Raw genomic sequence first — 27,988 nt, forward strand, 5'->3', positions numbered from 1 at the left:
ACCACCTTTAAAACCTTAAGGACACTCAAGAGTCAGAGTTAAACTCTTTTATTTCCTTTGAAACAGGGGTTCAAATCCTCAGTTACAAAGTCCAGTCTGGCAGTACAAGCTGGGACCCCACAGCCCCTCGGGGCCACGGGGGTTGTTGGGATTTACAAGGCACTGCAAGAACACGACAGAAACCCCGGAGGGCTGGGGCTGGCGCTCCAGGAGCCCTGACAAGCACGAGGCGACACCTGAGATGCCCACACAGACACTGGGGGGCTTCACAAAGGGACACACGGAGCAGCCCAGGGCTGGGAAAGGGTCAGGACAAACACCTCAGCCCAAAGGGAGACGGCAAAACCATCAGGAATTGGGTTAACCCAACCAAAAAATGAGGATGGGACAGCGAAGTTCTCAAGAATTGGGTTAACCCAACCAAAAATGAGGATGGGACAGCGAAATTCTCAAGAATTGGGTTAACCCAACCAAAAATGAGGATGGGACAGCGAAATTCTCAAGAATTGGGTTAACCCAACCAAAAATGAGGATGGAAGAGCAAAATAATCAGGATTTGGGTTACCTCAACCGAAAGTGAGGATGGAACAGCGAAATAATCAGGATTTGGGTTAACCCAACCGAAAGTGAGGATGGAACAGCAAAACCCCTCAGGATTTGGGTTAACCCAACCAAAAATGATGATGGAAGACCAAAATAATCAGGATTTGGGTTATCCCAACCAAAAATGAGGATGGAGCAGCAAAACCCTCAGGAATTGGGTTAACCCAACCAAAAACGAGGATGGAAGAGTAAAACCCCTCGGGATTTGGGTTAACCCAACCAAAAGTGAGGATGGAACAGCAAAATAATCAGGATTTGGGTTAACCCACCCAAAAATGAGGATGGAGCAGCGAACTCTGTTTGCTGCCCGTGTCAGGCCCGTGTGAGCACACCTGGGGAGCTCAGCGCGGCCTCTGAGGAGCACCCAGGGATAAAAATGGGGATTTCCCCACCAAATCCAGGGGTTTCCAGCCCAATTTTCCCAGCCCACACTGGGTAAATCCATCCCCTCCTGCCTCCCAGCCGCGGGCCCAGCACAGGACAAGGCACTCCCTGATCATCAGAGTGAACGTTTGTGATTGCAGGGGCTGGTGCGGGCGAGGACCCGAAGGTGGAATTTGAAGAACCACGGGGTTTTCTGTACGGGCAGTGATGGTTTCGTTTCCCATCATCAATTCCCATCTGTGGGGAGGCGTTTCCTTCCCTGTTCTGTCCTGAAAATAAACCGGGTTTATTCCCGGGTCTCAGTGAACACCTCGAAGAATGAACAACGCCCTCGGCTCTGGAGTTTTGGCAGAATTTCCCTTTCAGCACATAAGACACTCATCAGACAGGAATACAAGATATTTTTTAGATTTTTCTTTTTTTTTATGAAAAAGTGCACTTCATACTGCAAAAAAAAAAAAAAAAATTTAGGGATTCTGGTGCAAAAATAAGAAATTCATCTAGATCAAGATGAGTATTTATGGTATCAACAAGGGGGTGGGGTTTCCTCCAAGTCAATAAATTTAGAAAGAGCCTTTGCAACTCTGAAATTCCTATCATTAAAATAAAATTAGGCTGTTAAAATATTATTGGATAAGGTATTACAGTAAAAGGAGATAAGAGGGAGGGAGTTACTTTGGGAAAGGATCTGTACAAATTCATTGCTGACGGTTTCACCTGCGCTGTGGGGTGAAATCTGGAAATCAGAACGAAAACAAACCAAAAAAACCCACAGAAAACACTTTTTTATGCCTAAAATCCCGATTTTCAGTCAGATTTCGGGCACCACCACTCCCCCCCTGCAGCAGTTCCGTGTCTGAGCCTTGGCTGGAGTGGGAAATCCAGGAATTAAATGGAATTAACCCTCAATGTCCCCCTGGCCAGCCCATCATCATCATCATCATCATCATCATCATCATCATCATCATCATCACCACTGCTGCAGCTCCTGTGTGTGGGATTCACCCAATTCCCTCCTTCCCAGGCTTTTCCCATTTTTTGGTTTGAAGAAGCTCCTCCCTCTCGTCCTGCAATTCCTATTGAAAAATTCCTAAAAAAAAAAATCCCTAAAAAAATCCCCCCACCAGGGCAAGGAGCCAGAGAAGCCCAGGATGGTTTGGGTTGGAAGGGACCTCAGAGATCACCCAGATCCAGCTCGGGGTGATTTGAACATCAGGAGAAATTCAGTGGATTTTAAACTTTTCTTTTTCCCGACCTTTCCTTACCCAAACCAACCGCCCTGGGCGCCTGTGCTGTGTGGGGAGCACCTGGAATCTCCTGGACAATCCCAATTTCCAGCGGCTGAGGCACTGGAAGGGCCAGCACGGACACGGGGAGGGCCTTGGATGCCACATCCACACCTGGCCCCAGGTGAGCTCAGCCCCAAACGGGGATTTCCCGAGGATTTCCTGCAGCACAAACCCCGTGGAGGTGACAATTCCCACATCCCTGCCCCAGGGAATGCTTTCCTGCCCTGGCCATCACCATCCCCACAGCTCCCACATTTATCCCAAACCACAGCAACTTTTTTAGGGTTTTTTTAGGGTTTTTTTTAGGGTTTTTTTTTTGTTTTTTTGGGTATTTTTTAAATGTTGTCTCCAAGCCTGCAGGGAACACCTGGAATAACTCTGGGAGCTCTGTCACCACCTCATCCCAAACCCTCTTTCCTGACCTTTCCATCCCTTCCCACCTCTCCCCCTGCTTGGGGGATGCTCCAGGGGAAGGTGAACTCCAATTTTCATTCCAAAAAACTCCAAAAAAATCAAAAATTCCTTCAGCCACCCCACAGAACCCCTCAGGCTGGGGGGGATCCCCAAGGATCAAATCCCACAGGAATTCTTGAGGCCAAGAGCCTCCCAAACTCCTTTTTCCTGGAATTTTAAAGCAGATTTCCTAATTTAATTCACCTCCAGGAATCCTGGAGGCCAAGAGCCTCCCAAACTCCTTTTTCCTGGAATTTCAGATAAAGTTTCCTAATTTAATTCACCTCCAGGAATTCTTGAGGCCAAGAGCCTCCCAAACTCCTTTTTCCTGGGGTTTTAAATCAGATTTCGAAATTTGAATTCACCTCCCCACAGCAGCATCCCCCAGCTGGGACATTGCTGAGCCTCTGGAGCTCCTCAAAATCCTCTGCAGCTCTTTAGGGCTGGCACAATTAAATTTTGTCATCCCAAACATGTGGGGCAGACCCTGCTGCAGGCAGGTAAAGGACACCAGACCCAATCCAGCAGAACGTCCCTAAATCCTCTCTTTTACACCAAAACTCCTCAGCCCCATTTCCCCCATGAACCTTTATCCCCAGAGATGATTTTGCACTCACAGCACCCTGAAATTTCAGATTTTTTTTTTACATTTTTCCCACATTGCAGGCAGGGGAATGAGCTCCACCTGAATTTCCTGTGCTTTTATTCACCAATTTTTTTGGGGTTGGCAGCAGGTCTCCCAGTCAGTGCAAATGAGCAAATTCTGTTAACTGATGATGTGGAAAGCAAATAGGATTGAGCAAAAAGCATCAGCTTTCTGCATCGGTTTGATGTCCTAATCCCAAAGAAAAGAGGGATCTGTTTTAGGAAAATAGGAAAAGCTTTGTGAATTGGACAAAAAAACAAAACAAAGCAAAAACAAACAAAACAAAACAAAAAACCAAAAAACCAAAAAACCCAAAAAGCTTAAAAAAAAAAAAAACAAAACAAAAACCCCAAAAATCCCAACCCCAAAGTATTTAATTTAGGTCACATTAAATAAAATTAGTTCAATGCCATTTTTCCCCAGCTGGGCTACAGGAAACTGCTCTACCACCAAGACACCTTTTATAAACACAACCTCAGGCTAACTTCCCAAAACCCCTCCCCACAAAAAGAGAGTATAAAATAAATTACGTTTTCTAAGGAACTGACCACATGGAGCTTCCCACAAACAGATCAGGAGGAAAAGCAACGCCCAAAATCCTCCCCAAAAATGGGATTTTTAATGGTGACACAGCCAAGGCCGGGCACTGCAGCCCCCAGGCCCCAGCAGGCAGGGAGCTGGCTCTGGATCTTCCCCTGGAACAGCAGAGAGCAGCCAGAAAAATGAGTATTTTTAGGTGCTGAACAGGATTGAACTCCCCAGGCTGAACAAACCCACGCGGGAAGCGGCTCTGCCCACGGACCTGCTGCTGTCTGAGCTCCCTGCTGCAGGATCCTGGGCCGCCAGCACTGCCAGGGCACCCCCAGGACACCCCCAGACCCATCCAGGGCACCCCCAGAACTGCCAGGGGACACCCAGACACTGCCAGGGCATCCCCAGGCACACACCAGGGCACCCCCAGAACTGTCAGAGGACCTCCAGACACATCCAGGGCACATCCAGGGCACCCCCAGAAGTGCCAGGGCACCCCCAGACACACCCAGGGCACTCCCAGCCCTACCCAGGGCACTCCCAGCCCTACCCAGGGGACCCCCAAACCCATCCAGGGCACCCCAGACACATCCAGGGGACCCCCAGACACATCCAGACACTGCCAGGGCACCCCCAGACCCATCCAGGGGACCCCCAGCACTGCCAGGGCACCCCCAGGGCACCCCCAGACCCATCCAGGGCACCACCAGGGGACCCCCAGGCACACCCAGGGCACCCCCAGAACTGCTGGGGCACCCCCAGACCCATCCACGGGACCCCCAGAATTGCCAGGGCATCCCCAGACACATCCAGGGGACACCCAGGAGACCCCCAGCCCTACCCAGGGCACTCCCAGCCTACCCAGGGCACCCCCAGACACACCCAGGGGTGCAGAACCAGGGATGGACAGACAGACAGACGGACAGGGAACAGATGTCGCCTGCAGATGCTGATCCCTCCCTGACCCCTCTGCGGGTCCCTCCTGAGATTCCACCCTTGGAATCTCAGCCTGGCCTCACCAACCCAGTTGATTTCCCACTTCCATTTCACCCACGGTGACATCAGAACTGAATTAATTCTGTTTTTTTTTTTTTTCTCTCTTTCCTGGGGATTACTCCAGCACCAAACCCCCCTGGGATATTTCCTCTTCCCCAGGTTTAGCAGCTAAAAAACACCCAGGACAAAAAAAAAAAAACTTCCCACCAACAAAGGAATAAATCCTATGGGGATAAGGAGCAAAACTAATCACACACACAAAAAAAAAAAAAAAAAAAATCAAAAAACAACTGTGTCAAAGCACGAAGATTTCAACAAAATATTAAATAAAATAAATTACTAATCAGGAAATCTGACAAGTGCTACCTCGGAGTGGATGGGACTGACAATATTTCACTTGAAGGCAAATTCCTCTGAGCAAGGAAGGCCTGGATGGAGAACAGAGAAGGAATTTCCTTGGGTCTACCCAAAAACATCCTCCTGCCCAGGTGCCCTCAGCTGCAGAGCTCCTGTCCCATCCCGGGGTTTACAAGGAGTGGTTCTGTCACCAGGGCAGCTCTCACTGAGAGTTACAATAGCAGAGCCAGTCAGCACCAGAGAAATTCAAAACCACGGGGTTGAAGAACCTTTAAAATGCTGCTTATAGATATAATTCTATCTATTTGTGAAAGCATCACAGCCCTCTCCCCATCCAGGCGGCCTCTCCACGAGGCCTCGGCTCCCAGGGTTGTGTCTGGTCCTGCTCCAAATTCAGCTGGGTTCTTTTGTTTTTTTGTTTTTTTTTTTGCTGCAATCCCAAAATTTGGCAGCAAATCTCCCCACGGGACCAGCATCACCCACCTGCTGGGATCCTGCTGAGATCCAAAAGGATTCCTGGGGAAATTCCCAGAAATTCCCACTTCTGAACCCTCCCATTGGGAGGGGACGCCAGGAAAGAGCTTGGAATCCTCACTCGGAGCAAAATTCCTTCATTTCAAATCTCTGCCTCTGCTTCCCAGGCAGTGGGATTGGCTTGAAGAGCTGACATTTGATTTTTTTTTTTTTTTCTTTCAGGGATTTTGAAGATTTCCATCTGCATTTTAATGCCCCCACTCAAATCCAGGTGGGATCGGGATCTCAGCTCAAACGTCGCTCTCCTAACCTGGAGCACGAGGGGGGAATCTGCAGCTGGGGAAATGATAAATTACTCAACCTTCACCTCAAAACCAGCGTGGAGCACCAGGGTAAAGATCTCCCGTGGGGAAAGGGGCCCTCAGCAAAGCTCTTTATCCATCAGTGATTGGTTTTGGGCACATTTGAACCGAGGTGTTTGGTACAGGAGGTCCTTGAGGAAGGGAGGTGCCAAGAGAGAAAAAGAGAGTTGGGAAGATTTTAGGATCAGGCTCCAAAAATTAAAAATAAAAAAAAAATCCAGCTGGGTTTGGGTTCCAAAAGAATCCCAGGCACATCCTCCCGCTGCAGCTAAGGAGCCTGAGGTGTCTGGAGGATGTGGAGTGAGGAATCAGTGCCCAAAATCATTTCCCATTCCAGCCAAGCAATGCCAGGCCCCTCACGCCCACCAAACTCTGCTTTCCAAGCCAACCCCCACAGCTCCACTGTCCTTCCACACCATCACCTGGAATTTGGGTCAGGAGAGGGCGAAAACAAACCCAAAGCCAAGCAAACCTTTCAAAGCTTTCAGGTCAAGGATTGGCCACGAGAGGGTTTGGGTGAGCTGGGAACCTCCCTGGAGCTCCCAGCACAAACCCCTCAGGAACCAGGAGCTGCAGGTGTCCTAGAGAAGAGATTCTGAATCCTTTGCTGCTCAGGCTGGAGCTCACAGATTCAACAACAACAACAAAAAAAGTTAATTTCTAAGCAGAATTTGTAGAATTTTCCTTTTTTTTTCTTTTTTTTTTTTTTTTTTGACGTCTCCAATTCTGGGTCTGGAACCGTTGCTTGATTTTTCTTTTTTTTTTTTTTTTTGTTTTGTTTTTCCCCCACAACACTTCAGCAGAGCAGGGAAAATTTTGGAAGTGCAATACTAGGAGAGCTCCCGGCCAGGCTGCTCAGTGTTCATGTTGACAATTGATTTTGTCTTCAGAGTGCTCCAAAAAATCCAGCATTTCCTCTATGATGGCCTGCAGGGCCCGGCCCAGCTGTTCTGCAGAGTAAGGTTTCCCCAGAGGAGGCACGTGGACAAATGCTGACCTCCCATGGCTCTGGTACAAGGAGGTGTAGTAGGTGAAGTCACAGAGGTACCTGGAACACAGATTATTCAGTGAAAAAATTATTACTATTATTATTATTATTATTATTATTATTATTATTATTATTATTATTATTTATAATATTATAACATAAATATATATAATATATTTATTATTATTATTAATTTTCACAGATTATTCAGTGAAAAAAAATGGGAAAAAAAAAACAGATAAAATGAGCTGTAGGGTCCCCATCGTTCAGCATCGTGGTGCCATCCTGGGATTTAGGGGCAAGAATTGTGAGTCTGGGATTGTTTTAATTCAATTTAGGACAAGAAATGTTCAATTTAGGACAAGAAATGTGACAAGAAATGTATCCTTTTTATTTCAAAATAAAAAGGATAAAACTAGATAAAATGAGCTGTAGGGTCCCCATCGTTCAGCATCATGGTGGCATCCTGGGATTTAGGGGGATGCGAGGCAGGAATTTTTATAAAGTTTTATACATACATTTTAATATATATAAATATATATAAATATATATGAATATATAAAAATATCTTTAAAAATATATATGAATGTATATAAATATCTATAAAAATATATATGAATGTAAATAAATATATATAAAAATATATATGAATAGATATAAATAGATATGAAATATAGATGAATGTAAATAAATATATATAAAAATATATATGAATGTAAATAAATATATATAAAAATATATATGAATATATATAAATATAGATATAATTTAAATATATATATGTTAAAAAGCTGGTTGAGAAGGGAACTGGAGTCAGGTGGCTGCTTAGTGAAGGAGCCAGTGCTCCGAGGAGCTGCCCATGAGAGAGCACCAAGAAGGTCGAGACCTTTGCAACAAGGAGACAGCAGCACGGAACCCCTGCACCGAGATGCCAACAGCCCACACCTGCCAGCGTCCTTGGAGATGGTGACAGTGACATCCAGGCCCAGGGCAGAGACCCTGCTGCTGACGGCGTCCATGTCGATGATGGAGTCGATGCACTCGGGGCCGCCCTCCACGCAGCACTGCGAGCCCGGGCAGAAGCGACAGTTGTCCAGCCCCTTGTAGCCCACGTTGTGGCCACACTTCTCCAGGGTGACAGTGGTGGCCATGCCCGACACGCCCACGTGGACCACCAGCTGCCAGGGGAGAAGGGACGGGGCTGGGTTGTGCAAAATCCCGATCACGGAGTCACAGAATCCCAGAATCACTGAATCCTAGAATCCCAGAACCACAGAATCCCAGAATCCCACAGCCACAGAATCCCACAGCCACAGAATCCCAGAATCCCACAGCCACAGAATCCCAGAATCCCACAGCCACAGAATCCCACAGCCACAGAATCCCAGAATCCCACAACCACAGAATCCCACAGCCACAGAATCCCACAGCCACAGAATAATGAGGTTGGGAGAGACCTCTAAGGTCACCGAGTCCAGCCTGTGCTGGGATGGTTAAGAATTGTTTTGATCATTCTCTGAGGTTCAGAAATAATACCCAGAAATATTCTTGGGAAGAACTGTGCCTTGCTTTTCTCTGTGAGGAGAAATGTGGGGCTATTTCCTGACAGGCCAAGGAACCAAACCACTCTCACTGTGGGTGAACAATCCCCACATTGCATTCTGCTGTGGCACACACACAGGCACAGCAAATGGCAAGAGTTGGGTTTTTCCTTTCTCTGAGGTTCAGAGAATGTGAATCTCAGAAATATTCTTGGGAGGAATTGTGCCTTGCTGTGCAGAGAAATGTGGGGCTACACACTTGGCCCTGACAGGCCAAGGAACCAAGGCCTCACTGTGGGTGAACAATCCCCACATTGCATTCTGCTGTGGCACAAACACAGGCACAGCAAATGAGATGAGAATTGTGTTTTTCCTTTCTCTGAGGTTCAGAGAATGTGAAACCCAGAAATATTCTTGGGAAGAATTGTGCCTTGCAGTGGCCCCTTCACACCCACTGCTCCTGGGAGCTGCAGCACTCCGAGATGTAAAATCCTACAAATTCCTCACCACAAAAGAGGAAAAAATCCAGCCAGGGACTGCCAGGCTGAGGGAATACATGAAAAAGGAGACTTCACATGGTGCCCACTGCAGGTCCAACCCTTGGCTGGGTGGCTTTTTCCTCCTCCCTTGACTCACTCACTTGGGGACTGTGCTTCTTCCACAAGGCAGGAATGAGTCTCTGCACGGTCTGGTACTCAACAGGGACCTCATAGACGTGCAGATCCACATCATCCCTCAGCCCCAGCTTCTCCAGCTCCTAAAAACACCAGCAAAGCAAAACCAAGATGGTCAGACACAGGTGAGCACAAGATTTACCCCTGGAAGGTTCAACGGCAGGGTGAGGAGCCAACACACAGTTTACACCAGGTTGTGTAAGCTCGTAAACAGCACCTGCAGCGAGTTCACAGCAACGTAAAAACCCCAAACCCATAATGGCAACAACAAAGGCATCTCCCCACCTGTGTGGAAGAAGAGTTTCACCCACAGAACCGTTTGTGTGGCTCTGATGGGTGTGTGACAAAGAAATCAACATTTAACTGACAATAGTTACCAGCAACACCCACGCTTGCCAGGGAAACCTTGGCTCTGATATTTATAGAGGGAGACAGCCACAATCCTGCTTCTTCCAAGGAGTGAAATGTGGGGAAGGTGGGACTGGCAGGGTTTTATCCATCACCCAGGGCTGCTGGCCTGCAGAGTAATTTCACATTTATTTCCAGATAAAGAGCTCTCAGGGCTGTGGTGATTCAGTGAACCCAGTAAATGATTTCTCCCTCTCGGCCATGAAAACATCCCAAATATCCTGGCAATAAACGGAGCCAATTTCCTCCAAACCTTTTCAAACACAAAGTGGCTGTTAAATACCTTGCAAAGACTTTAAAACCAGAGGAAAGGGTTTGTTTATTTTATTTTCTCCCCAGTATTTCTGACTGGAAAGTTTGATCCCAAACCTGGGAGCTCCCCCTGCTCTCTCCAGTAAGGCTCCAGTTGGAGCTTTGCTCCTCAGAGCCACCAACCCCAAACTTCCCAGAGCTCAAGGAAACACCCATAAGGTCTGAAACTTCTGAAAAAAAAACCCCAAAAACATCAGCTGAGGCTGAACTTTGGAGCCAGGCAACACCAGGAAAGCATTTTTCCAGTGGGAGAAGAGATCTTGCCCCTCATGTTTAAGGAATCCCTGCAGCATCAAACCCGGACCAAGCTCTCCCCTTGTCACCAAAAATGTCCAAAATACATGTTCCTATGGAGCTGGGGTAGGAACAGGTAAAAGCCATCCAACTACCAAAGGATATTTCAAAACATTCCTGAATTTTTTATCTGAATTTATCTCCTTTCCAGGTTTGGATTCGGTCACCAGAGGCACGAGCTGCTCTTTGAAGCAATTCTCAGGTTTTATTTTCCTCCTTGCAGATCAGCTGTTTTCACTCTCCAGCCTTGTATTCCCCCAGGTTAAAAATTAAAAATTAAAGGCACTTGAAAGGAGAAGACAAGTTGAGGTTTGAGGCCTCCCCCATTTAACGTGAGCAGTGTCTTGCCATCGTTTTTCTGTGTTTTTATCGGCATGAGTGGTTTTCTACTGAGGGAAAAAACACCTTTCACACTTGTACAGCCGAACCACAGGGATGTAACAAGATTTAAGATAACTAAAACAGCCAGAAAGGCCAAAGTGACACCTCCAGAGAGCAGCAGATATGAGCAGGGATGATAAATCACAGGCTCTGGCTCCCAGGGCAAGGCTGATATTAAAGCCTGGCTGTATTGATTAGTGTCTGGCACACTCAGACATTCATTAGCACAGCTGGATGGAAGGGATGCACAAACCTGCACAAATCTGCCTTCAAAACCTTACCTGGAGCCTCAATAAAGGAGTTTACAGATGAGAGTGTTCAGCCACCAGCCAGCCTCTTCAGGGGGAGAATAAACACTTTTTAGGAGTGTTAATAATAATAATGAGAAGTGAAGGTGAAGGGTTGGGAAGGAAAGAGCTCCTGGGGATGGGTTTGGTGGTAGGGAAGGAAGGAAACAGCTCCTGGGGATGGGTTTGGTGGTGAGGAAGGAAAAAGATCCTAGAGATGGATTTGATGGTGGGGATTGGGAACAGCTCCTGAGGATGGATTTGATGGTGGGGAAGGAAGGAAACAGCTCCTGTGGATGGGTTTGATGGTGGAGACTGGGAACAGCTCCTGGGGATGGATTTGGTGGTGGGGAAGGAAAAAGATCCTAGAGATGGATTTGGTGGTGGGGATTTGGGATTTGGAACAGCTCCTGGGATGGATTTGATGGTGGAGCCTGGGAACAGCTCCTGGGGATGGATTTGGTGGTGGGGATTGGGAACAGCTCCTGAGGATGGATTTGATGGTGGGGAAGGGAAGAGCTCCTGGGGATGGATTTGGTGGTGAGGATTCAGAAACAGCTCCTGGGATGGATTTGGTGGTGGGGATTTGGAACAGCTCCTGGGGATGGATTTGGTGGTGGGGATTGGGAACAGCTCCTGGGGATGGATTTGGTGGTGGGGATTGGGAACAGCTCCTGAGGATGGATGGATTTGATGGTGGCAAGTTTTGCTGGATGAAAAGAGAACCCTCCAGCCACTTAAACCTTAACTTTACCAGGCCACAACTTTTCCTTTAACCAAGCCCAGCGCTCCATAATGAAGATGTTTGTGACCTTCCCCCCCTCCCTGAACAAGCTCTGCCCCCCAGCCCTGTCCACCTGACAACCAGAGCACACAGAACATGTGTGACCCATTCCCTGACCCCTCCACAATGCTGCTCTTTGTGAGCCTCTAATATCCTTATCAGGTCTGTCTAGACACCCTGACAGCAATTGTCCTTCCTAATGTCAAAATGCACCCTGACCCCTCTCCTCCTCCTCCTCCTCCTCCTCAGCCAGAAGCACTTTGGGGGGGGATGAAGGAGCCCAGCAGCTTCACAGTCCACAGGTCACACCTGTGTCCACACCTAAGTCACAGCAGGGAGGGCAGAAAACCAGTTGAGAAAAGCTCATTTTAGTGGTTTCTTCTTGCAAGTCCCTCCCCAGCAAAAGCTGCACCCATGGGGAAAAAAAAATAAAAAATAAAAATCCTGAACTGAAAGATTAAAATGATGAAAACTCGAAACAGCAAACCCAAATTAACATGGAGTGGTTTTTGCTGTGAGCCTTAAAATAAAGCAGAAAGGAATTTTTCTTCCTGCTAATTTTATAGGAAAGCTCTCCCCCATGAGTAAAAACCCAAACATTTCACTGGGGCCTTTTTTTTGGGTGAAATTTCGAAACTTTTCATTTCAGCAGCGCTGTCAGATTGCTGCTGCCACTATTTAAGGTAGCCATGTGTAAAAATCAGTCAGCTTGCAAAACCAGACAGAAATCCAGTGCACTTCCAGGGCAAACTCACACCGTGTCCGCCTTCTGTGGAAGAACCCAAATAAAACCAGGGGCAGTGAAAGCAAAACAAAAAAAAATAAAAAAAAAAAAGGGAGAGAATTTTATCCTCGGGATGCAGCACCATAAAAAGACGTAATAAACCAGAACTAGCCGAGCCCTGGAGCTAGGAAGGATTTAGAAAGATTGTTTAATTGATTTTTCTGCTATTAAAATGCAGATCACAGCGTCTGGGATTCGGGAACTCAGACACGCCTTTGTGTCCCCTCCGCTCCGTGAAGTCCCCGTCTGAAAGTTGCACAATGCCCACCTCAGCCGGGCTCAAAGACATGCTGTTCCTTTTTGTCTGGGCCTCTGGGGGCTGAGACAGGGGAAGGAAAGGCAAATCCTCCCCGCTGCCTCCCAGCTGATGTTTTCACTCACAATAATCCCGACCCCGAGCCTCCGGTTTGTACTCAAAACATCCCCAAGGTCTGCGTTTGGACACTCAAAACATCCCCAATCCACTCAAAACATCCCCAGTTCTGAGCTCACCCACTGAAAACATCCCAAATCCACCCCAAATATCCCCAGTTCTGGGTTTAGCCACTCAAAACATCCCCAAGTTCTGGGTTTAGACACTCAAAACATCGCCAATCCACCCCAAACATCCCCAATTCTGAGTTTATCCACCCCAGACATCCCCAATTCTGAGCTTACCCACTGGAAACATCCCCAATTCACCCCAAACATCCCCAATTCTGAGTTAGCCACTCAAAACATCCCCAATTCACCCCAAACATCCCCAGTTCTGAGTTTATCCACCCCAAACATCCCAAATCCACTCAAAACATCCCCAGTTCTGATCTCACCCACCCAAAACATCCCCAATTCACCCCAAACATCCCCAATTCTGAGTTTATCCACCCCAAACATCCCAAATTCTGAGTTTAGCTAATCAAAACATCCCAAATCCACTCAAACATCCCCAATCCACTCAAAACATCCCCAATCCACTCAAAACATCCCCAATTCTGAGTTCAGCCACTCAAGACACCCCAAATCCATTCAAAACATCCCAAATTCTGAGTTTATCCACTCCAAACACCCCCAATTCTCAGTTTATCCACCCCAAACACCCCCAGTTCTGAATTTTGCCATCCCCCAAGCCCCTAAAAACGGATTTTAGACGGAGGGGATGACTTCACCCATCAGCCACACAGCTGAGCAGCCGCCTCTCCGCCTCGAGCTGTTTCTCTTTAGGTTTGTTTATTTTTATTTTTTTTTTCCAAGCAACATCTCAACACCCACCACTCCTCCTGCTCCAAAAGCACCCTTTTGTCTGTCTCCTCTAAAATAAAAGCAGCTTTTTACAACAGCTGACACCACCTCAGCCAGAGCAAACCAAATCACTGAGCCTCACTTCTGAGTTTTAGGAACGTCCTGTATTTTGTTTTTTTTTTTCCCCCACCATCCACAACCTGCATATTCCTCCAAACTGACCCAAACTTAAATAAATTCATTCCCAAAAGAAGCTCTTGGAGGCAAAGGTTTTGGTCTTCTCTCACCAGCCAACACATCAGGCAGCTGGACGTGAGTTGGCTGTAATTGATTAGAGTTTGTGATTTAATTTAAAAGCATTTGGAGGAAGATATTAATCTCAGAGCTCTGAAGGGGAGAGAGATGTGGTGGGGAGAAAAACAGATTTAATTCCCTGGGCAACTGTACTAAAAGGTACCATGGAATTCCCAGGGGCTTTGCCACAAACCCCATCCAGAAGTGACAAAGAAGGAGGAAGTGGGATAATGTGGCAGCACCACCCCTGTGAAAAGTGTTTTTACAGCAAAAAAAAAACCCCTTAATTCCATCAAAAAGAGCTCAACTTCCTCTTCTTGCCTCATTTGTGGGGTGTCAGCCTCACCCAGATGAACTCCTGGGCTCGGGGTGGGGATTTTGGGGTGTCCCGTGCACGGCCAGGAGTTGTTGGATGATTCCCTCCCAGGATATTCCAGATTTCAGGGATGTGCCCGGGCAGGCACAGAGCTGCAAGTGGCAAAAAGCTGATTTTCCTGAGCAGGCAGGAGAAGCATTTCCCCAGCAACTCTCCCGGGCAGAGAAGGGAGCGTTCAGAGGGGGAAATGAGGCAGCTCTGGGATCAGACTCTGGCACTCAATTCCTCCAGAGTCTCCTCTCAGGGATGAGGCTGGGTTTAAAGGTGAACCAGCTGGCCCAGCTTCAGGTCAGAGCTAAGAGAAAAAACACCCAGATTGCTCTGGGCTGGATTGTTTGTTTGGAATTCTCCGGGGCAGAGGAAGATTCCAAGCTCCCTGCCCCATTTAAAAAGCACCCAAAGCTGGGAATTCCTTAATTCCTTACTTGCCTCAGCTACATTAACTCAGCCTCATTAAACTCCACCAGCTCAGGGAGTGTTTTCTGAGCAGGGAATCAAACATTATCCAGCTGACCATCTGCAGAGAGCTCCAGGAGAAGTTGTAAGTGACAAAAAGAGCTGAAAGCAGCCCAGATTTGTAGGGATTTGTCCTCTGTTTTGACACCTCCCAAGAGGAAAATTCAGGGGTTACCTGAACTGCAATCCAGCTGGCGTTCACAGCGTGCTCTCCAAACGGCCCAAACCCTGCAAGGGAAGAAAAATTCACGGATTTGACTCAACTTGAAGCTGCAAAGAGGTTTGAGCTTTCCTGGAAAAAAACCCCAAAACCTCCACTTCTACCTCTCAATCCTTATTTCTTTACACCTGAGTATCAAACAAGGCACCTGCACTAAAATATTTCAACTCCAGCCTTGTACAGTGAAGGAAAACAATAACTTGCTTGAAAAGAAACTTGTTTTTCTTTTCTTGGGGAGGAGAATTCTCCTTCCTGCCCAGGTTAGAAAAATTGGTTATTACCAGCTAACTTGCCCGATGGCACAGAATTAGAATCATGATTGGATTTTCTATTCCTGATTGCTTCAGCCCACAGCAGATGCTTCCACAAGCCTGCCTCAAATGTTCCTTCTCCGCTCAGGGTCCTCTCCAAGATCTTCGTTAGCATTAATTACACCTCCCAAGGAAACAAACAGAGCTGTTGACAGCCCACCCACAGCCCAGCAAAGGCTACCAGAGTGTTATCAAAACCACTTCCTTCAGCACCTCCAAATTCCTAATGAATAACTTTGGAGTTAACTGGTAATCCATAATATCTTTTTATTATTATTTTTTTTTCTCTCTCTCCCTGAGCAAGCACACAAAGGTTGGGCAATTTATCTGGGTGTAACGTCGATATGCTTTCATTTCAGATGTCAGCCTTGCCCTCCGAGCCTGGTGCAATTAGGAGACATTAATTCTGCCCAGCCAGGTGAGGCTGCACCTCAGCAGGAATTTCCCAAGCGCGGGGCTCGTCCCCGCCCGTGGATCTCAACCCAGCTCTCCAAAATAAATATTCCCACAAAACCCAAAATGCCGGGGGTGTTTTCCTGTGAGCAGAACTGCAGGGGTGTGAGACAAACCATGACAGGGGAAGGAGGCAAATTAATGCCTTCCCAGCTGTTTCTGCGAGTCCCACACGGCTCCTTGGAGCTGAATTCCCAAATAGAGCGTGACAATCCCACAAAAGAAACGAAATCCACGTTTTAACAACTCAGCCGGGGGAAAGGCTGAAATTCCACAGGTGCCCAGGCACAGGGCAGGGTTCCCTTGCTCCAAATTCCAAATCCGAGTGGCACAAACACAGCTGGGGCTATCCCTGCTCTGCCTCATCCAGGAACAGAGGGAACTTTGTGGGCAGCACCCGAGCCCACGGAGCACATCCAGCCCCGCAAGGCTCATTAGCACTAAAACCAGCTGCAGGGGATGGCCGTGGGATTATCTCCTTAACGAGCTCTAAAAAAGAAATTGTGCACAAATAACGTTTATCCTCGGCCAGCCCGGGCCGGGGGGACCCACAGGGAACACGACACCGTCCCCAGTCCTGAACTGGGAATTCCACCCGAACATCCACGGAGTTATCGAACAGGGGGCACAGCCCACGAGGCAACCGCTGCTTTCTTTGCAGCCAGACTTCGCTGAAATTTACCAAAAAAAAAAAGGGGAAAAAAAAAAGAGCGTGGAGGAGCCTTGAGCAGCAAGCAGAAAAGCAGAACGTCTCCTGACGCAAGTTTTCTGTTTAGTCACCGCCGCTCCACGCTGGATTTGGGGCTGGGAAAGGCAGGATCCGCCACCTGCTCCCTGCGAAAAGGCACTTTCTGCCCGTGGTTTCTGCTATTCAAACGGCCTCGGCTTCAGCTGCCGGGGGGAGACCTGAATAGTTTGGGCCAGTTCCCCATTTGTCACAGGACGGCCTCACCCACAAATCACCCCGAGCTGCCTTTGTACCCCGGGGCGAGGCTGACACCGCCGGGGCCTCTCGCTCATTCTTCCCCTCCAGCGCCTCGGGGCTGCTTTGGGGAGCAGCTCCCACACCTTGGGGGCTCAGGGTGGGGTGCTCAGAGCGGGATTCCCCCCCTCCCTGCGCCCCAAATTGGTTTTCCTGCTCCTTGGGAGGATCGATTCCCTTCTTCTGGCGAAGAGCGGACCTTTGGGATGGGGTCACGCATGGAAAAAGGGGATCCAAGCGCCAGCTGGATGGATAAATGCTAGAAAAGCCCCTCACTGCTGTACCCCTGAGCCAAAGCCCCCCAGACTCTGCCCTGCACCCCATTTATCACCCTACACAGGGGGCAGCCCCCCAAAACAGCCCCCCGAGGGGACAGCCCCCAGTCCCCATTCAGTCCCCCCATGATGGGACAGCGGACCCCCCTCTCACCCTAGGGACGGGATCCCCCACTTATCTCAGGGAACAGGTCCCCAAGTGCCCCCTCCAAGCCTTGTGGTGAAGGGGTCCCCAAAATTCCCCATCACACAGAAGCGGCCCCTCCAAGCCCCCCGTCAATTCGGGAAGGGGTCTCACCCCTACCCCCGGCCACTTTAGTCAGGAAAGGATCCCCAAAGCTGCTCCTCGGCGCAGAGCAGGGGTCCCCCAGCTGCGCCCCCAGACCCTTTAACCCCCCCAGCCCTGCCCTTCCCTGGCAGCCCCCCCTCAGTTGGGGAAGGGCTCCCCCAAAACTGCCCCGGCAGGAACGGGGTCCCCCGGTAACCCCCCCCCATTTCCCCTCTCGCCGCCCCGTACCCGTCACCACCACCGCCCGCCGCGGCTTCTCCATCGCGGCTCCGTCCCGTCCGTCCCGTCCCGTCCCGTTTGTCTGTCTGTCTGTCCGTCCGTCTGTCTGTCCGTCCGTCTGTCTGTCCGTCCCGTCCCGCCGCCGCCGCCCCGCACTGAGCGCGGCCCCGCCCCGCGCCGCCCGCCCCGCCCCGCGCCGCCCGGACCCGCCGCTTCCGCCGCCGCGGCGGAAGTCCCGCAGCGGGACGGCCTGGAGCCCTTCACCCGTTACCGATCACCGGGAGCGCCCGTGCGCGGCGCAGCCCGAGGGGTTCCCGCTCCCCCGCCTCAGCGGCGGGACTCGGGGGGGGGTTTGGTTAAATAAAACGCTCACCCTGCGCCTCGCGGGGGTTCCCTGCCTGGCTGTGGGGCAGCACGAAGCGCGGCCGCGGTACCGGGAGGTGCGGAGCGCGTCCCGGCGCGGCCAGTCCCGGGCGGTGCCGCCGCAAAGGCGCGGACCGGGCGGCGCGGCGCGGCCGGGCCGTGATCCGTGCTCTGATTGGCTGCTGCGGGACCGCGCCGCGTTCTGATTGGCTGCGGCGGGACCGCGCCGCGCTCTGATTGGTCCCGCGCGGAGCCGGGGGCGGTTTGAGCGGCAGTGCCCGGCGCGGCGGCGGCTCCCGGTCCGGCACGATGGTGAGCGGGGCACCAGGAACGGGGGGGAACGGGGAGCCGGGCTCGGGAGGAGGCTGGAGCGGACGGGAGGGCCTGGATCATCTCTTCCCCGCCGTCCGGGATGGCGTGCCCGCTGCCCCGCTCGGTGCTCGGGTCGGTGCCCCGGCCGGTGTCCCGTTGCCGGTCGGTGCTGAGGCCTTTCTCCTCTCTTCCCTCCGCAGCTGCCCCTGTCCTTGCTGAAGACGGCGCAGAACCACCCCATGGTGAGTACGGGCCGCGCGGCCCAGCCCCGCTCCCCTCTCCGGTACCGCGCGGGTGGCACCGGGCACGTCCCGGTACCGGCGCCCCGTGACCGCCGTTCTCTCGCAGCTGGTGGAGCTGAAGAACGGGGAGACGTACAACGGGCACCTGGTGAGCTGCGACAACTGGATGAACATCAACCTGCGGGAGGTTATCTGCACATCACGGGTAAGGCTGGAGCACCGGCACCGGTACCGGGCAGGGCTCGCCCAGGCAGGGTCCGCGGGGAGCACCGGGGGCAGACAGGACTGGCACCCCCGATCTGTCCCCAAAGGTTCCCCAGCTCTGTCCCCGCAGCCAGGCTGGCTCTGCTGTATTCACATCGCTCCTATGGAGGGGTGACCTCTGCCTGAGATGCAGATTTAATGTAATTATAATAATGCCCATTTAATTATTGATAGTGCCCATAATGAAGGAGCAGCCTTGTGTAGGTGTCCCCTCTCTGCACATCACAGGATGAGGAGTGGGGGGCCATGTGCTGTGATGCTGATCCAGGTTTCCCAAAAACCAGAGCCTTTACCTGTCCCAGGCAACCTCAAACACCACAATCCCTTTTATTCCCTCCAGTCTCTTTTATTCCCTCCAATCTCTTTTATTGCCTCCAATCTCTTTTATTCCCTCTCCACATCCAGCTGAGTTCACCCACTGAGATGAAGGGCACCTTTGGAAGGTCTGGGACCTTTGCCCTTGGCCAGAGCTGCTCCAGGAGATTGGGATCTGTGTTTTGGGCTTTGACCCCCGCCAGAAGTGTCCGGTGTGGTCCCTGTGGGCAGCGCAGATGGGTGGAAGCCCAGCTGCTGTTGTGCTTTCCCAGCCCTGGAGTGGCAGGGAGAGGCTGCCAGGGATCCTCGTTCTCCCAAAAATCCCCTGCAAACCCCCCCAGTTCCCGCTGTCTCTGGGACAGGAGTGTGGAGTGGTGTTGCTGGGGCACACCAGTGTGACGGGGGAGACGCCCTGAGCGAGGTTTGCAGGGAATTTTGGGGTGGAATTTAGGAATTTGTGGCTGGGTCTTGGGTGACGGTGGGACGAGGAACCGCTGTTGAATTTAGTGGGAGGGGGACTCAGAGGAGGTGACAGCACAGTCAGGAGGACACAGGTGATGATTCCCTTCGCCTTGGAAATTTGCTTCCAAAGGCTCAGTGCTCTGCCTGGGAAGAGCAGCAGCTCAGGTTTTATTGGGAGGGATCATCCAGAAGGATGTGGAGATGTTGGAGCAAGTCCGGGATGAGCAGAGAGGGATGGAGCAGCTCTCCAGTGGGAAAAGGGAACTGGAGAAGCTTTGGAGTCACCTCAAAGGGCTGAAAGGGCTGACAAAAACATGGAGAGAAACTCTGGGCAGGGGATGGAATGGCAGGACACAGGGGGAGGGCAGGGTCGGGTGGGATTTTGGGAGGGAATTCCTCCCTGTGAAAGTGGTGGAGGTTTGGGATGAGATTCCCAGAGCAGCTGTGGGATTGTGCAGATTGTGTCCCCATCCCTTGGACACAACCCAGCGTTGTCCAGGGCCGGGCTGGACAGGGCTTGGAGCCACCCGAGACAGTGGGAGGTGTGGAACTGGGACCACCTTTGGTTCCCAACCCAAACCACTCCACGATTCCACCACCCTATGACCCCGGCACGCAGGGGGAGCAGCCTCATCTGCCTCCAAACACCCCCAAACCCCGGCTGGGGACGGAATCTGCTGGTGGCACTGGTGGCCCTGGCCGCTAGATGGCACGGGACAACGAGCCGGGAGCCTCTTGTTTACCCGGGGCAGCCCGGAACGAGGAAGGAGCCGGGAGCTCCATCCCTTCCTGCATCCGAGCCAAGGAGCAGCCGGGCACATCCCAGGCAGGGCGGGGTTTGCCGGTTCTGTCTCTTGGAAGGGAATTTTGTTGCTCCTCTACCTCGTCCCGGGCTTGCCCGTGCAGGCAGAGCTGCCCCAAATGGTAATAATAATAATAATGGTGATGAGAGGAGCTGCTGTGTTGGGGAAGATGAAACAGGAAAGCCTTATAAATGTGATTGTCTGGCAAAAGATTTGGAGAATATGGAAATGGTAAGCGAGATTGAAGTGAAAGCAAGCTTTGAGATCCCTCAGTTACTGAACAACTGGAAAACAATGGTGTGGCCAGCTGAAGGTGATGGAACAACACCCTCTGCTTGCAGACAGGCCCAAGGGGCAGAGCAGACCCTACAGCTTGGCAGAAGGGGCCCAAAGAGGAGTTTTTAGGGTTTAAAATGTGACCCAGTGTGGTAATGTACCATACAGGCTGTATGGAAATGCTATAGGATTTGTGCATTGTACTAGATTGGTTAGTGAGAATTAGAATATTCAGCACAGAAGAAGATTTATGGTATTGGAACGGGAACCTTGCTCTCTTCGCTCTCTTGCCTTTTACTCTCTTAGCCCCTTTTACTCTCTCACCCTCCCATCCTCTCTCCCCTCTCTCCTCTCAGTCCTGCTCCAGCCATGCCTGGCAGCTCCCAGCAGGGCCCTGCACCCAGGCCCTTTGCAATAAATGCCATTTCCTCCACCTGGCTGCAGAGATCTCTGCCCTGCGCCCGCGCTGCCCCCGATGCTCCGGCTCTGCCGCATCCCCAGGGAGCAGCACGGGGCGTGCTGGCTGCACCTCCCCTCCTGGGACACTGCTGCACATGGGGAGGGCTGGGCTGGAGCCACCCCAGCTGCAGCCAGGCCCTGCTGGAGCCGGCTCCCAGCCCTCCTCCCACTGACATCATGGCCAGAGAGTTGTTGTTCAGCCCTGGGTTCTTGTTCCTACAGCCCTGAGTTGTTGTTGTTCAGCCCTGGGTTCTCATTCCTGCAGCCCTGAGTTGTTGTTTCAGCCCTGGGTTCTCATTCCTGCAGCCCTGAGTTGTTGTTGTTCAGCCCTGGGTTCTTGTTCCTACAGCCACTCGCTGAAACCCTGCTGGGTTGAGCCCATGGTATCCCAGGAAAACCCTGAAACTGCCTGAAAGCAACACAGGGAGGTGGCTGCTCCAAAACTGAGCACCTGAAGACTTTTATTTTTATTTTTTATTTAAATAAATATATATAAATATATATATATTTATATAATAAATATATAATAATCCACTGGGTTGAGTCCTAGGAAAGCCCATGTTTTCCCAGGAAAACCCTGAAACTGCCTGAAAGCAACACAGGGAGGTGGCTGCTCCAAAACTGGGCACCTGAAGATTTTCATTTTTATTTAAAAAAAAAAAAAAATATATATATATATATAAAATAACCCATTGGGTTGAGTCCTAGGGAAGCCCATGGTATCCCAGGAAAACCCTGAAGCTGCCTGAAAGCAACACAGGGAGGTGTCTGCTCCAAAACTGAGCACCTGGAGATTTTCATTTTTATTTTTTTATGCATAAATATATAAAGTGTGAGTCCCTCATTTCCCTCAGCTGCTCTGGAGGCTCCCATCCCACAGCCAGCTGGCTCCAGAGCTGCCTCTCTGCTCCCTCCACACCCCAGAGGAGCGAAGGAGTGGGGTGGCTCCCAGCTGGACAGGAATCCTGGCCACAGCTGCGTTTCTCTTACCAGAATTGGTTTTTCAGCACCGTTTTAACTCCTGCCTCTGGTTCCACTTTCAATTCCCCTCTGGTGTGAGAAGGGAAGAAGGGCCTGGTTCCCTCCCCCCTCTTCTTCTGACGTTTTCTGCCCCCGTTTGAGGAACAAATTGAAGTTACAGTTGTCTGTGGGGCTCTGTGTTTTGGGGAGTTAAAGGCCCCATTTTTCACAGCTGGTTACAGATAATGCTCCCAGCAACGACTGCTGCAGCTCTCCCCCCTCCAGAAACGCTCAAAATCCCTAAAAGTGACCCAAAATCAGCAGGTTTTGCTTGTGGTGACAAGTTCAAAATCCCTAAAAGTGACCCAAAAGCAGCAGGTTTTGCTCATGTTGCTCCCTAAGAGGACAGGGACGTGTTAAAAATCCCCAAAAGCGACCCAAAAGCAGCAGGTTTTGCTCGCGGCCTCACATTTTGCTCCCCACATGGGACAGGAACAACTTCAAAATCCCTGAAAACGACCCAAAATCAGCAGAAATCATCAGATTTTGCTCATGTTGCTCCCTAACAGGACAGGGACGTGTTCAAAATCCCTAAAAGTGACCCAAAAGCAGCAGATTTTGCTCATGGTGACAAATTCAAAATCCCCAAAAGTGACCCAAAAGCAGCAGGTTTTGCTCGCGGCCTCACATTTTGCTCCCCACATGGGACAGGAACAACTTCAAAATCCCTGAAAACGACCCAAAATCAGCAGAAATCATCAGAGTTTGCTCATGTTGCTCCCTAACAGGACAGGGACATGTTAAAAATCCCTAAAAGTGACCCAAAAGCAGCAGGTTTTGCTCGTGGTGACAAATTCAAAATCCCCAAAAGCAGCAGGTTTTGCTCGTGGTGACAAATTCAAAATCCCCAAAAGCAGCAGGTTTTGCTCGCGGCCTCACGTTTTGCTCACCAAACGGGACAGGAACAGTTTCAAAATCCCTAAAAACGACCCAAAAGCCGCAGTTTTTTCCCTCCTGTTTCTGCCCACCAGGACGGGGACAAGTTCTGGAGGATGCCCGAGTGCTACATCCGCGGCAGCACCATCAAATACCTGCGGATCCCCGATGAAATCATCGACATGGTCAAGGAGGAGGTGGTGTCCAAGGGCAGAGGCCGTGGGGGGATGCAGCAGCAGAAGCAGCAGAAGGGCCGTGGCGTTGGAGGGGCTGGGCGAGGTAAAAATCTGAATTTTTTGGGGGGTTTGGAGGGGCTGAACAAGGTAAAAATCTGATTTTTTTTTTGGGGGTTGGAGGAGCTGGATGAGGTAAAAATCTGATTTTTTCTTTTGGGGTTGGAGTGGCTGAATGAGGTAAAAATCTGATTTTTTCTTTTGGGGTTGGAGGAGATGGACGAGGTAAAAATCTGAATTTTTTGGGGGGATTGGAGGAGATGGATGAGGTAAAAATCTGAATTTTTCTTTTGGGGTTGGAAGAGCTGGATGAGGTAAAAATCTGAATTTTTCTTTTGGGGTTGGAGTGGCTGAACGAGGTAAAAATCTGATTTTTTCTTTTGGGGGTTGGAGGAGCTTATTAAGGTAAAAATCTGATTTTTCTTTTGGGGTTGGAGGAGATGGACGAGGTAAAAATCTGAATTTTTCTTTTGGGGTTGGAGGAGCTGGATGAGATAATAATCAGATTTTTTGGGGGTTGGAGGAGCTGAACAAGGTAAAAATCTGATTTTTTTTTTGGTGGGGTTTGGAGGAGCTGAACAAGGTAAAAATCTGAATTTTTTGGGGGGGTTGGAGGAGTTGAACAAGGTAAAAATCTGATTTTTTTGGGTTTGGAGGAGTTGAACAAGGTAAAAATCTGATTTTTTTTGGGTTTGGAGGAGTTGAACAAGGTAAAAATCTGATTTTTTTTATCTCCCTCATCTTGGAGAGGGCAGAATGGGATCCTGCCTTTCTAATTTCCCCTGTTGTGCAAGGAGCAGCTCCTGGAGCTCTGTTTCAGAGCCAGGGCCGAGTCTGGGAGAAGCTGGAGCAGCTCCTGAGCTCAGGATCCAGTCGAGCAGGCGGCCCCTGCCAAGGAACGGGGAGGATTCGTGCCAGGGATGGGCCTCCCTCCCTCCTTCCTGGGGCTGGGCAGGAGCTGTGGAGAGCCTGAGCTGTTCCAGCTCCTCCTGGCTCCTCCAGGAGCGCGGCCCTGCAGAAATGCGGCTCAGCAAGGCCCAGGGGGAAAACAGAAGAAAAGGCAAAAAAAGGCGGTTCCGGGTGAAAATAGTGAAAATAAACCGGGCTCTGCTCGTGGCAGTGAGGGGGAAAAAAATCATCTTCTCCCCCTTTAAAATGGGGGTTTGGATTTCCTGATTTGTTAATGTATTTGTATTTAAAAAAGAAAAGAAAAAAAAGAAGAAGACAAAACTTTGTGAGGGTTTGAGCTGCTCCTGGCAGATGAATAATTCAATAATTCACGTTCCTGATAAAGGGCAGGTTGCCACTTCAGAGGAAATAGGTCACCCAAACAACCCTTCCCATTTCAGGGCTGAGGTGATCCCAGGGCACTCCAGCTGGGGATTTGCTGCTCCTTGTCCCCAAATTATCCCCCTGGAAGCCTGGGAGCTGTTCCTGGGCTCTCCCCTTGTGCCAGGAATCCTGTGCCAGGATCCTGCCCAGTGATCTTTCCAAATCTTTCCCTTTATTTATTATATTTATTTATATGCTTATAATAATTATAAATAAAAAAATATATTTATTTAAATATATTTATTTAAATATATTTGATTATATATTTAGATAAATAAATACAATATATAAAATATATAAATATTATAAATATATATAAATATATAAATATAATAAACGAATATATTAAAATAAAATATATTTATATTTGTTTATGTATTTAAATATATAAATATAATATATACATATACATAAATATAATATATAAATATACATAAATATAAGAAATAAATATACATAAATATAAGAAATAAATATATATAAATATAGTGAATAAATATATACAGTTCCCCTCCTTGCCTTGCCTTGGCACAGCAGTTTTTAGGATTTTTTTGGGGGGATAAACACCAAAACCCTGCTGTTTTCCCTGCTGTGGCAGTGTCCACCTGCCACATATTTCCAAATATTTCCCTTTATTTATTATATTTATCTATGTATTTATATTTATAAAAATAAGATTATATAAATATATTTGTTTATATATTTATATTTATCACCAATATTTATATTTATATAGATGTATTCATACATTTATATTTATTTATTACAGAGGTTCCCCTCCTTGCCTTTGCCTTGCCACAGCAGTTTTTTAGGACTTTTTTTGGGGGGATAAACACCAAAACCCTGCTGTTTTCCCTGCCTTGGCACAGCAGTTTTTTAGGATTTTTTTGGGGGATAAACACCAAAACCTCGCTGTTTTCCCCACTGTGGCAGTGCCCACCTGGTGGGGAGCTCCAAGGTGCAGCTCCTGCTGCTGTTTCCATGGGCAGCCTCAATTTGCTGATGGAATATTTTCAAGGGAAGCTTCAGCATTTGCTAATTAGCTCAAAGGTTTGGCTCCCATTACCGAGACTTGAAGGGAGGAGGGGAAAAAAAAAATAAAACAAATAAAAAAAAAATGAAGGCAGGACAATTTTGTTGGGAGGCCACGGGGCAGGAGGGAAGCTGTAATTGTGCTCACAGTTGAAAGGATTATTGTTTCTGACACTCCTAATCCTCCTCCTCCTTTGACTTCTTGCTTGCCAGACTCACAGGTCCCCAGCCTTTGCTCCAGGAGGAGCATCCCCAGCACTGCAGGCTTGGGAATCATTTAATAATTTATGTTTTGGGCACGTCCCCTCCTCTAGAGAAGCTCGGACTGGGTCTCCTTTGGGCTCTGCCTTTGTGGGGCAGGGTGGATCCAATTTTATCCCCAGGATGGGATTTTGGGGATGAATCTCAGGGCTGGGCTCGGCAGCTCCTGGTTTTGGGGCTGGGGATTTCAGTGCAGCCCCCAAAGCAGCCCCTGCTGTCCTGCGCGCTCTCAGAACCAGGGATTGCTCTGCCCGGGCCTTGCGTTGCCCTCACAGCTCTCAGGGGACGCTTCCCAACCTGGGTTTTGCATTTGCTGCTTCCCTGGTTCCATTTTTTGGGGGAAGAAACCGGAGTTTAGCACGCGATCAGCATTAACCACGGGACGGACACGCCAGGGAGGTGCTGCTGAGGCAGGGGGAGGATTTATGCACCTCCCAAACAAGGATTTGTGCACCTCCTAAACAAGGATTTGTGCACCTCCCAAACAAGGATTTATGCACCTCCCAAACAAGGATTTGTGCACCTCCCAAACAAAGGTCTGGGGCTGCAAAAGGAGAAGTCAAAGAGGCGCATTTCTGCTTCTGAGACTCCAAAAGGAGCAAGTTTTCGGGGTGCAAGGCGGGTGAGCGAGGCCGTGGGGCGCTGCTGGCTCCCAGGGTGCTGTCACCTGTCCCTCTCTGCTCCTCAGGTGTGTTCGGCGGCCGTGGCCGAGGAATTCCAGGCAGCGGAAGAGGCCAGCAGGAGAAGAAGCCGGGCAGGCAATCAGCCAAGCAGTGAGGGCCAGGGACACTCCGGGTTTTGTCACCTCAGGGCTGCCACGTGTCCAGGAACGTTCCCTTTCCCACTCCTCCGTCAGAACCAGAGCCCAAACCGTGCTCCTGTGGAAGCCCCTCACGTGGAGTTTTCCCTCCTTGTAGTCAGTAAATCATTGGAAATATTTTTTAAAAATTCATGGTTAAGGAGCGAGGTTCTGCCTTCTCCTGAGAATGAGTTTTTTTCAGGCTTACCAGGTTTAATTTAAAATATTTTCCCGTTCAGAGGTACCAGTACGAAGGCAAACACTTTCTGGATTGCTTGGATTTTTTTTTTTTTAATTTTTTTTTTTTAAATACTTGAAACTTGGGAAACTTGTTTTGTTTGTAACAGATGTGTTTTGGTTTAAAAACACTGAACTTGAGGATGTTGAGTTTGTAATGAATAGTCCTAAAGGTTTGGGGTTTTTTTAAACCAACAAACTTTCAAGCTTTGCTTTTCTTCTCCTGGCCAGTGAGTTCTGTTTCTCCAGTGGCTCAAAGGAGGGATGAACATTGGCCTCCAAGGCTTGTTCCCAAGAGAGCTTTGTGACAAATGAGCATTTCCCAATTAGTTCATCGCTAATTTGACTTCAGATTGGAAGTTTCCTTCAAAGGAACTGGGTTTTTTTTCTCTGTGGTTTTTGCTGGGTTTTTTTGGGGCTTTTTTTTGCATGAGGCTGATGCACCCCTTATTCTTCATGGGGGATTTAAATTTAATTTTCGAAACATCAACTTGATGTTGATTTACACGGATTCGATTTTGAAAACTCTCTCCCTTCTGCTGTGACACCAAGTCCTGAGCTCTCAGGACATTTCTCAGCCTAATTTCTCCCATTGGTGGCTGGTGATTGACCTCGCTGGCTGTACCTGTCACTTCCTCCCCCAGCCACCAATTACCCTCCCTTGGGGACAGCGTGTGAACGTGTCCCTCCTGCAGCCTCAGAAAACTCCTGGGAATTCCCAGGGCAGGTTACTCCAGTCTTCCATCCCACACACCCTCAGAACATCCTGGCTGGCCCCAGCTGAGCACACGGTGGGGAAGGAACAGCTCTGGGTGTGCCTCAAACCCCCCTCGGATGGATGAAACAGCTGAATTTTGGGGGGGGGGGAAAACTGCTATTGTGACGTGTTTTGAGCAGGTTTGGAGTTTGTACGACTGGTTCTCATACTGGAGGCTCTGCCATCGCCGCTGTACTGAAAAGGAGTGAAGAACTTGCTTTTATAGACTTATTTTTTTAATGTTTGTAGAACTGGGCACAGTGGTGAGTGAGAATAAAATCTCCAGCCTCTCGCAGCCGCCTCC

General features: G+C 49.5%; 2 protein-coding genes and 1 long non-coding RNA gene across 9 annotated transcripts; 2 read left to right on the plus strand and 1 right to left on the minus strand.

Moving 5' to 3' along the window:
* Positions 1-32: 32 nt before the first annotated feature.
* On the minus strand, positions 33-18,147 carry PGPEP1 (pyroglutamyl-peptidase I). 7 transcript variants are annotated; one of them, XM_071451811.1, is made up of 8 exons: positions 17,651-17,796; positions 15,068-15,120; positions 9,265-9,381; positions 8,029-8,261; positions 4,785-7,143; positions 4,445-4,650; positions 4,319-4,350; positions 33-4,275 (listed from the first exon to the last, which is right to left on the minus strand). In XM_071451811.1, exons 1-5 carry the CDS (start codon positions 17,682-17,684, stop codon positions 6,951-6,953), a joined length of 630 nt encoding a protein of 209 aa, XP_071307912.1. In that variant the 5' UTR covers positions 17,685-17,796; the 3' UTR covers positions 33-4,275; positions 4,319-4,350; positions 4,445-4,650; positions 4,785-6,950. The 7 variants fall into 7 exon arrangements, with proteins under 7 accessions (XP_071307912.1, XP_071307914.1, XP_071307911.1 ...); XM_071451813.1 differs by lacking the exon at positions 17,651-17,796 and adding an exon at positions 18,015-18,147 and having other exon boundaries at positions 4,445-7,143; XM_071451810.1 differs by lacking the exons at positions 4,319-4,350; positions 4,445-4,650 and adding an exon at positions 4,411-4,431.
* On the plus strand, positions 18,092-27,979 carry LSM4 (LSM4 homolog, U6 small nuclear RNA and mRNA degradation associated). The gene is made up of 5 exons (XM_071451814.1): positions 18,092-18,316; positions 18,517-18,558; positions 18,665-18,763; positions 23,129-23,312; positions 26,580-27,979. Exons 1-5 carry the CDS (start codon positions 18,314-18,316, stop codon positions 26,666-26,668), a joined length of 417 nt encoding a protein of 138 aa, XP_071307915.1. The 5' UTR covers positions 18,092-18,313; the 3' UTR covers positions 26,669-27,979.
* LOC139602196 (uncharacterized) lies at positions 23,319-25,759 on the plus strand. Its single transcript, XR_011683124.1, has 2 exons — positions 23,319-23,625; positions 23,672-25,759. It is a non-coding gene; the product is annotated as an uncharacterized lncRNA (long non-coding RNA).
* Positions 27,980-27,988: the final 9 nt, after the last annotated feature.

The sequence above is a fragment of the Agelaius tricolor genome, unplaced genomic scaffold (genome assembly GCF_023055355.1).
Source record: "Agelaius tricolor isolate 1412-34295 unplaced genomic scaffold, bAgeTri1.0.p SCAF_33, whole genome shotgun sequence".
In the NCBI taxonomy this organism is placed as follows: domain Eukaryota; kingdom Metazoa; phylum Chordata; class Aves; order Passeriformes; family Icteridae; genus Agelaius; species Agelaius tricolor.